The sequence below is a fragment of the Herpailurus yagouaroundi genome, unplaced genomic scaffold, assembly GCF_014898765.1.
Source record: "Herpailurus yagouaroundi ecotype Mexico unplaced genomic scaffold, PumYag 220, whole genome shotgun sequence".
NCBI classification, from domain to species: Eukaryota; Metazoa; Chordata; class Mammalia; order Carnivora; family Felidae; genus Herpailurus; species Herpailurus yagouaroundi.
This window is the reverse complement of record NW_024412451.1, coordinates 1,381,304-1,391,512: the sequence shown is the minus strand read 5'-3', so window position 1 is coordinate 1,391,512 and position 10,209 is coordinate 1,381,304. Positions and strand designations below refer to the sequence as shown.

Sequence of the window (10,209 nt, the reverse complement as noted above, 5' to 3'; positions counted from 1 at the left end):
GCTCACAGCCTGGAGCCTGTTTTAGATTCTGTGTCTCCCTTTCTCTCTGCCCCTCCCCTGCTCGTGCTCTGTCCCTCTCTCTCTCTCAAAAGTAAATAAACGTTAAAAAAATAAAAAAATTAAAAAAAATTTTTTAAATCTTGAGAAAGAAAGAAAAACGGAGAGAGAACAGGAAATGTATTCAAAGGAGAGAGAGTGGGGATGCAGAACAGACCAGGGAGGACTCTGAGAGCCACTTTAGGGGCACGTGGGTGGATTAGTCGGTTGAGCACCTGATGTCACTCCAGGTCATGATCTCACGGTTCGTGGGTTCGTGCCCCGCATCGGGCTCTGTGCAGACAGCTCGGAGCCTGGAGCCTGCTTCGGATTCTGTGTCTCCCTCTCTCTCTGCCCCTCCCCACCTCAAGCTCTGTCTTTCTCTCTCTCTCAAAAAAAATAAACATTAAAAAAATTTTTTTTAATTAAAAAAAAAAAAAAAGAGCCACTTTAAGTGGTTTTAACTTTAAGGGGGGAAAAAAGAAGCCATAATGGATTTTGAACAGAGGAATGGCAATCTCGTGTACACTTCCAAAGGATCACTTTGGCTGCTCCCGTGGATAACACATGTAGGATGGGAAGTGTGGAAGCAGGACAACCCATAAAAAGGCTGTTGTGGGGCGCCTGGGTGGCGCAGTCGGTTAAGCGTCCGACTTCAGCCAGGTCACGATCTCGCGGTCCGTGAGTTCGAGCCCCGCGTCCTGCTCTGGGCGGATGGCTCAGAGCCTGGAGCCTGTTTCTGATTCTGTGTCTCCCTCTCTCTCTGCCCCTCCCCCGTTCATGCTCTGTCTCTCTCTGTCCCAAAAATAAATAAACGTTGAAAAAAAAAATTAAAAAAAAAAAAAAAAAAAAAAAAAAAGGCTGTTGTAATAATCCAGGAAAGAGGTTTGCCGGTTTAGAACAAGGCGATGGAAATGAGCATGGAAAAATGTGAAAGAGATGGTTGAGTTGCCTCCACGACTCACAGTTACTTGGATCTTACCTGAATTGCCTTTTCCTTGGGTTGCTAACTTCATCATCCAAAACTTTCCTTCCCTTACCAAGTAGACCATATCTCGTTTGAATGGTTGATGCCCTGCGAGCACACAAAGTCATACGTGTTGTAGGTAAAATTCACTGGAGAATTAGGTTCCCACTACATATTCTTCAAGCATTCAGAAGCAGCATTTTTCAAACTTTCTTTTTTCATGACCCATTTGAAGAAATATCATTTGCCAAGTCTCCTACACATATATGTTAAGAAATACTCTTCTTCAATGTTTTGGAAGAGTGGGAGAAGCTTGCTAACATCTCGTTTGTTTATTTCATTAAAAGTTGATAATAGGGCTCCCTGTACTGGTTTTATAACTCATGATAGGGTCAGAAATACAAAGAGTAGAGCTGTATACCGTTCATTTAGTTCTTCAATAAAACAAAAACTTGCCTGTTGATCAAAACAAAACAAAACAAAACAAAACAAAACAATGCTGTGTGTCCCATATATATTAGGACAGTCATATCCCCAAACTCAGAGAACCATTTCAAGCGCCCCAAAGCCTCAAAAACCCACGGATACAAAGCTACTCCTGGAGACTAACATTCAGTTACAGAGAGCTCATGTCCTCACCCACAGAGACCAGGTTCCCGAAGTTCTCCAGCATCACTTCTCGGTACAGCTTCCTCTGGGTGGGGTCCAGCAGCCCCAGCTCCTCCTCCGTGAAGACCACAGCCACGTCCTTGAATGTCACTACCTCCTACAACACCAAGCACATATAACCTCAATCTTACAACCAACCTTCACTGTGAGGGATAGCGCTGAGATACTATCTTCTTATCTGTCACTTTTACTCAACGGAATGGCTAATGTTCTTGACCATTGGTTTCCTGTGTGAACCTGAGCAGGTTTCCTATATTTTATATATGTAAGTGGAAGATGCAATCAAGAACCTCCTTATACAACAGCTCTGAGGAGTAAATGCAGAGACAGAACTAAGTGCCTGGCAAATCCAGCAAGACTGGATATTTTATTTTATTTTTTTTATTTTTTATTTTTTTTCAACGTTTATTTATTTTTGGGACAGAGAGAGACAGAGCATGAACGGGGGAGGGGCAGAGAGAGAGGGAGACACAGAATCGGAAACAGGCTCCAGGCTCTGAGCCATCAGCCCAGAGCCCGACGCGGGGCTCGAACTCACGGACCGCGAGATCGTGACCTGGCTGAAGTCGGACGCTTAACCGACTGCGCCACCCAGGCGGCCCAAGACTGGATATTTTAAACTAAAGTTATACCTTAGTTTATAGCTGGAGGCAAGCAAGATGTCCCTTAGGTGGTGAATGAATAAACTATGCACATCCATACCAGAATATAATTAAAAAAATTTTTTTTAATATTTATTCATTTTTGAGAGATAGAGGCAGAGAGAGAGGGAGACACAGAATCCAAAATGGGCTCCAGGCTCCAAGCTGTCAGCACAGAGCCCGATGCAGGGCCTGAACCCATGAACCGTGAGATCATGACCTGAGCCGAAGTCAGATGCTCAACCAACTGACTGAGCCACCCAGGTGCCCAACACCAGAATATAATTTAAGGGGGAAAAAAACAACTATTAAGCCACAAAAAAAAAGATATGTTTTTACCTTAAATTCATATTACTAAGTAAAAGCAGCCAATCTGAAAGGTTATATACTGTACAATTCCAACCATATAACATTCTGGAAAAGGTAAAACTGTGGAGACTGTAAAGAGATCAGTGGTTGCCAGGGGTTAGGGAAAGGGAGGGGTATATAGGTGCAACACAGGATTTTTTAGAGCAGTGAAACTACTCTGTATGATACTATAATGGTGGGGCCATATCATTATAAAGTCCCAACCGACAGAAAGAACAACATCAAGAGTGAATCTTAATGTAATCTAGGGACTGGGTGATAATGATGTCCCAATACAGGTTCATCGACTGTAACAGTGCACCACTCTGGTGGGGGATGTTGACAATGGGAGGGATTGTGGGTGTGTGGGGGCAGGGGGTACACGGGCAATCTCTGTACTTTCTGCTGGATTTTACTGTCAATGCTCAACTGCCCTAAAAAAATAAAATCTATTATTGAAAAACACATATACAAACCTAAGGTTATATGTTATTTTGAAAAAACTCATCAATACGTGAAGGAATAAAAGTAGACCAGGGGTGCCTGGATGGCTCAGTTGGTTAAGTGTCTGACTCTTGCTTTTGGCTCAGGTCATGATCTTAACCATTCATGGGTTCAAGCCCTACATCGGGCTCTGTGCTGACTGTGCAGAACTTGCTTGGGATTCTCTCTCTCTCCCCCTTTCTCTGCCCCTCCCTCTCCTTCTCTCAAAATAATTAAATAATAACAAATAAAGATAATAAAAAGTTTCAAAAAAATTTTTTTAAGTTTCTTCTTTTTTTTTTTTTAATGTTTATTTATTTTTGAGAGAGAAACAGAGCATGAGCAGGGGAGGTGCAGAGAGAGAGGGAGACACAAACTCTGAAGCAGGCTCCAGGCTCTGAGCTGTCAGCACAGAGCCCAAGGCGGGGCTTAAACTCACAAACCATGAGATCATGACTTGAGCTGAAGTCAGATGCTTAACTGACAGAGCCACACAGGAGCCCCCCACCCAAAAAAAATTTTTTAAGTACACCAGTAAGTAATAAGAGACATGCAGTGTGACTCAGACACGGGAAAGACAGAATCTAGCTCTTCCTGTGTGAAAATCTCCAACAATATTTGCATAAAGCAGTGGTTAGAGCCTGTTGCACTATGCTGTATTTGAATATCTGTCTACAAAATCCTAACACGGCATGTATCATGTGTACTCTTTCGTTACTGAGTTCTTAGTACACTGAGGATAAAAAATAGGCAGCGTGTTCGGAGAATTGATTTTTTGGAGAAAAACCTGCAGGCAGGAAAATGATCAATGCAGTGTGCCTTACAACAAACTCCTAAGCCACCTTAATGTCTAGAAGCAACTATAAATAATGGCTGTTATATAATGCTAAATGAAAAAGACACAAGTCAGCATTAGATGTATATCATGAACGCGAATAAATCTATGAATGTGCACAAGAAAGAGTATGGGGAAATAAAAATAGTTAATGTGGGGGCGCCTGGGTGGCGCAGTCGGTTGAGCGTCCGACTTCAGCCAGGTCACGATCTCGCGGTCCATGAGTTCGAGCCCCGTGTCGGGCTCTGGGCTGATGGCTCAGAGCCTGGAGCCTGTTTCCGATTCTGTGTCTCCCTCTCTCTCTCTGCCCCTCCCCCGTTCATGCTCTGTCTCTCTCTGTCCCAAAAATAAATAAACGTTGAAAAAAAAAAAAATAGTTAATGTGTCAGCAGTGAAGCAAGCATTCCTACTAATTTGTCCACACTTGTTTTCAAGTAAAATGAATAATGGCAAAATAAAACAAATGCTAACAAAAACCAAAAACCAAAAACCAAAAACAAAAAAAAACAAAAAAACAAAAAACAAACAGGTCATTTAGCCTGGTGCTCTCCTTGAGTCACCGAGGAAAAGACACAAATGTGTAACACTTTGAGGGGTGAAATGGAATTTTACCAGGAAGAAAGGGAAGCCATATGCACCTTGAATGTGGTCATTTTCTCTTGCTACTTCTGGAGATGTACAGATTCTGGGAATAGAGTCCTGCTGAGGCAGATCTGTGCCTGGTAGTGTCTGGAAAAGGCAGAAAAGGACATGAATGGGTGACCAGGGACGATGCTCACCCACATGAATGCTTATTGTGAATTACCCAGGAGCCCCTTTCTTGAGGTGGCTCCTGCCATACACAACTTGAAGAGCAGATCAGGGCACGGATACTCCATTCCTGCCCCCCACGCACATTCACTGTTGTGTGTTGACTTGGTGTGTTGACTTGTGTCATCTTGTGGCTTCCAAGGTGGCAGCTGAGATTCTGATATGATGGAAATTGAGACAACATAATGCACCCAACAAGAATCATCTCTGGGGCAGAACACCTGGGTGGCTCAGTGGGTTAAGCGTCTGACTTTGGCTCGGGTCATGATCTCGCAGTTCATGGGTTCAAGCCCTGTGTCGGGCTCTGTGCTGACAGCTCAGAGCCTAGAGTCTGCTTTGGATTCTGTGTCTCCCTCCCTCTCTGCCTCTCTTCTGCTCATGCTCTATCCCTATTGCTCAAAAATAAATAAATGCTAAAAAAAAAAAAAAAACACTTAAGAATCATCTCTGGGGCGATCATATCTGGGTTCAAATTCTACCTCCGCTTCTCACTAGTTGTATCATCTTGGGTAATTTAATAACGTCTCTTTCCCTCAATTTTGTCATCTGTACAAATGGGAGAATAATATTTCCAAATCTTAGAGCTGTTGAGAGCTGGAGAACACTTTGAATACACTCAGAGTTTCTTATTTTTGTAGCTAATATTGAAAAAGATGACATTCTGTAATGTGAAATTTCTCTTACAAATATGATGTTCTACCAAAAGACACTGTACGATATCCAAATCTGACATGGACTATTCTGAGGTCACTCATAACCTTTGAAAAATCGGTTAACTCTGCTTCATTGTCTTCCCTAATATTGTGTTAGCTGAACAATAATTTTTAAATTGTTTTCCCCCATAACATGGAAGCACCCAAATATATAAAACAATTAATAACAAACATAAAGGAATTCATTGATAATAATACAATAATGGTGGGGGACTTTAATACTCCCCTTCCATCAATGGACAAATCATTTAGGCAGAAAATCAACAAGGAAGCAATGGTTTTGAATGAAACACTGACCAGATGGACTTAACAGATAATCCAGTTAAAAAATGGTCAAAAGACATGAACAGACATTTTTCCAAAAAAGACCTATAGATGGCTAACAGACACATGAAAAGATTCTCAATGTCACTCATCATTAGGAAAAATACAAGTCAAAACTACAATGAGATACCACCTAACATCTGTCCGATGGCTAAAATGAACAACACAGGAAATAACGGGTGTTGGAGAGGATGCGGAGAAAGGGGAACCCTCTTACATGGTCGGTGGGACTGCAAACTGGTGCAGCCACTCTGGAAAACAGTATAAAGGTTCCTCAAAAGTTAAAAATAGAACTATTGGGGTGCCCAGGTGGCTCAGTTGTTCAAGCGTCTGACTTCGGCTCAGGCTGTGATCTCATGGTTCTTGAGTTTGAGCCCCGCATTGGGCCCTCTGTTGTCAGCAAAGAGCCTGCTTCAGATCCTCTGACTCCCTCTCTCTCTGCACTTCCCCCGCTTGTGCTTTCTCGCTCTCTCTCACTTTCTCAAAAATAAATAAACATGAAAAAATAGAACTGGGGTGACTAGATGGCTCAGTCACTTAAGCGTCCGACTTCAGCTCGAGTCACGATCTCACAGCTTGTGAATTTGAGCCCCATGTCAGGCTCTGTGATAACAGCTCAGAGCCTGGAGCCTGTTTCAGATTCTGTGTCTCCATCTCTCTCTGCCCCTCCCCTGCTCATGTTCGGTCTCTGTCTCTCTCTCAAAAATAGATAAACCTTAAAAAAATTAAAGAAAAAATAGAACTACCCTATGACCCAGCAATTGCACTACTAGGTATTTACTCCACCCCGATGTTTATAGCAGCATTATCAACAATAGCCGAAGTATAGAAAGAGCCCAAATGTAAAAGAATGGATGAATGGATAAAGAAGATGTTCTCTCTCTCTCTCTCTCTCTCTCTCTATATATATATATATATATAATGGATATATATGTGTGTGTGTGTGTGTGTGTGTGTGTGTGTGTGTATATATATATATATATATATATATATATATGATGGAATATTACTCAGCCATCAAAAAGAATGAAATCTTGCCATTTGCAATGACATGGATAGAGCTAGAGTGTATTACACTAAGTGAATTAAGCCACTCAGGGAAAGACAAATACCATATGATTTCACTCAGTGTGGAATTTAAGAAACAAAACAGATGAACATGGGGAAAAAGAGAGACAGGCAAATTATAAAAGAGACTCTTAACTGGAAAACAAACTGAGGGTTGCTGGAGGGGAGGTGAATGGCAGGATGTGTTAAGTGGGTGATGAGTATTAGGGAGGGCACTTTTCTTTAAAAAAATTTTTTTTTAACATTTACTTATTATTGAGAGACAGAGACACAGAGCATGAGCAGGGGAGGGGCCGGGAGATGGAGAGACACAGACTCCAAAGCAGTCTCCAGGCTCCAAGCTGTCAGCACAGAGCCTGATGAGGGGCTCGAACCCACAAACTGCGAGATCATGACCTGAGCCGAAGTCGGATGCTTAACCGATGGAGCCACCCAGGCGTCCCAGGGAGGGCACTTTTTGTGATGAGCATTGGGTGTCGTATGTAAGTGATGAATCACTGAATTCTATTCCTGAAACTAATATTATACTGTATGTTAAGTAGCTGTAATTGAAATAAAAACTTGAATCAAACCATGAAATCTATCACACAAACTTCACAATTCACAAGATGGACTTTCTCCAATACAGTGTGTTTACACATCGTGAACAAAAACATCATGATCAAAATGAAGGAATCATTCCAGATTAAAGGAGTCAATTAAAGAGTGTTTCCCTCTCTCTCTCTCTGCCCCTCCCCAGCCTGCACTCTTGCTCTCAAAAAATATTTTAAAAATTAAAAAAAAAAAAACAGCACAAATTTAAATATGGACTGTGACTTAGATAACAGCATATTAACAATGTCATTTTCTGATTTTGACCCTGTGAGTATAGGAGAGAATATCCTTGTTCGTAGAAAATAGACACTGTTTAAAAGAAAAACACAGGGGCGCCTGGGTGGCGCAGTCGGTTAAGCGTCCGACTTCAGCTCAGGTCACGATCTCGCGGTCCATGGGTTCGAGCCCCGCGTCGGGCTCTGGGCTGATGGCTCGGAGCCTGGAGCCTGTTTCCGATTCTGTGTCTCCCTCTCTCTCTGCCCCTCCCCCGTTCATGCTCTGTCTCTCTCTGTCCCAAAAATAAATAAACGTTGAAAAAAAATTAAAAAAAAAAAAAAAAGAAAAACACAGCCCTAAAACGCTGTCACTTAGGCCAAGTGACCAAACTGGGGCTTAATGCCTAACCTAATTGCAGTTTCAGACTTCCCCAGAAACTCAGAAATTCTCCGATAAGCACCAGCTGAGTAATCTGTCACACAGACCCTCTCCATCCCCGCAAGATGCATAAGATCCCCTGCTCTTCCCTCTAAGGGAAAGTGACCGTGCCCAGAACAATCCTTTGTTTCCACTTGCTAATAACTTCCTTGCCCCACCCTCCTTCCCATAAAAACCTTCCATTCTGTACAACTCCTGGGAGATCCCTCCTACTTGTTTTATGGGATGCCACCCAATTTATGAACCGCTTAATAAAGCCAATGAAGTCTTCACGTTTACTCAGTTGAATTTTTGCTAACAATACAAATATTTAGGGACGAAGAAGTATTTTCTACAGCATAATCCCCAATTCTTGAAAAAAAGAGATGCGTGAAGGAAAAAAAAGGGGGCAAGGACAGTTGACAGCTGGCAGCAGCTAGGTGTTGGTGTCTTCAACTCATCATACGTAACTCCAAAAGTATCAGCAATTTTTAGACATAACCACAATGGTGCAGCGAGAAACACAATTTTTTTTTTTTTTTTTTGCGACAAAAACCAAGGAAAGAGAGGAGGCTCTGAAATGCCACAATTATGTCTCTGTCCCTGAGAAATCATGAGATATTCTGCCCTCCTCCAGACCCCCTACTTTCAGCCAGAAACGGTTTGGGAATGTTAACCTTAAAAATAAAACTGCCAGTTATTTTACTGGAATAGTAGAGAACTGCAATCCAGGACGAGCAGGATATGGCAAAACCACAGGCAAGTCCGCAGAACAAAGGAGAAACCCACTCTTTTGCAGAGGAAAGGGAGAAACTGGGCAGGCTGTCATAAACAAAAAGCCCATTGGATTAACCGGGACTTGGAAATATGGTGGCTTTTCATTGGCTGAGTTTTGACAATCTTTCACTGGTTGGGCTGATGCGGAGCTGGGGGAGGAAAGCCATTCTGGTTCCCTCTGGGATAGCATCGAAGAGCTACGGTAGTTATCAGCCTGCAAGGTGGTCTCTTCCAATAGGGCCTTCCAATTGGGTCTCTTACAATTGACAAGAGCGATAGGGTGTGCGCCAGGGCTCTCCCTGCCAGCCTCGGACGCCATCCTAAAGGAGGTTTTCTCACTAACTTTCACAGGAGTAACTCTTCAGAAGGGGCTGGGGACTATGAAGCTAACAATTGGGATCAAAGAGAAATGACAGGGGTCACTGCAGCTGAAGCTTTCACTCCATCCGATATTCATGGCTTTCAGGTTACTAAGCACTTAAAAAAATTAAAGAGTCTAATACCAAGAGATCCCCATTCACCACGTGGCAGGAACTGTCTTTAAGGCTTTACTTAACCCATTTGTTTAATTCTCAAACCGCTGTATTATAGGAAGGTAGGAAAGTCACCCCAATGTTACAAAAAAAAAAAAAAAAAATTGGACACAGATGTTAAGTCCCCCAATGTTCAACCGAGTGAAAAGGCGGAGCGAGGGAAAGGTGGGCTGCCCTGGGGTGGGGGGCAGGACCGTAGGCAGAGAGCCCGGGAGGGGGGGGCCCCCCCCCCCCCCCCCCCGGGCCATGCACAGCACAAGATCCCCAAACGCCAAGAGGGTCCCTGGGGAGGGAAACACCACTCCAGTCCTCAAACCACCGCTGTCTGACGCAGCTCTTTTCCCCAAATCAATGGCCGGTGGTACTGGCACCCAGGGAAGTTCAGACGGGTCTCGAAACCAGAACCCACTCACCAAAGCGACAGAAGAGCCTGTAGCAACCTGGCCACCCGAGCGGAAGTGCCTGAGACCGCCCCGCCCCAGGCTGCGGGAGGATCAACTACCCAGAATTCATGTTTCCAGACGGCCCTGGGGAAGTGTACGACTGTCTACGGGACTTCCGGACTACACTTCCCAGAAAGCCAGGGAACCACCGTCCCATTCCCACCCTCTTTGGCCGGAAGTGCTTGCCCCTCCTGAGAGATTCGGCAGTATAGTTCCCACAGTGGTCATGGGGGCGGAGTTCACACTGTCGACTTCAAGGGCAGTAGTAACGTGGGTTCCCACAGTGGGGGCAAGAATTAACCTCTCCGAAATCCGGCAGCAGAAAATATTCTAGG

At 43.6% G+C, this 10,209-nt stretch overlaps 1 protein-coding gene across 1 annotated transcript in view; it reads right to left on the bottom strand.

Moving 5' to 3' along the window:
* Window positions 1-9,951, bottom strand: part of LOC121018866 (zinc finger protein 234-like) — a 46,263-nt gene extending 36,312 nt beyond the window's left edge. The window contains exons 1-4 of the mRNA XM_040457918.1: window positions 9,845-9,951; window positions 4,618-4,708; window positions 1,643-1,769; window positions 1,019-1,111 (exon numbers count right to left, since the gene is read on the bottom strand). Coding sequence (XP_040313852.1) covers window positions 1,019-1,111; window positions 1,643-1,769; window positions 4,618-4,632 — 235 coding nt within the window. The 5' untranslated portion in view covers window positions 4,633-4,708; window positions 9,845-9,951. The remainder of the gene's footprint in view (window positions 1-1,018; window positions 1,112-1,642; window positions 1,770-4,617; window positions 4,709-9,844) is intronic.
* Window positions 9,952-10,209: the final 258 nt, after the last annotated feature.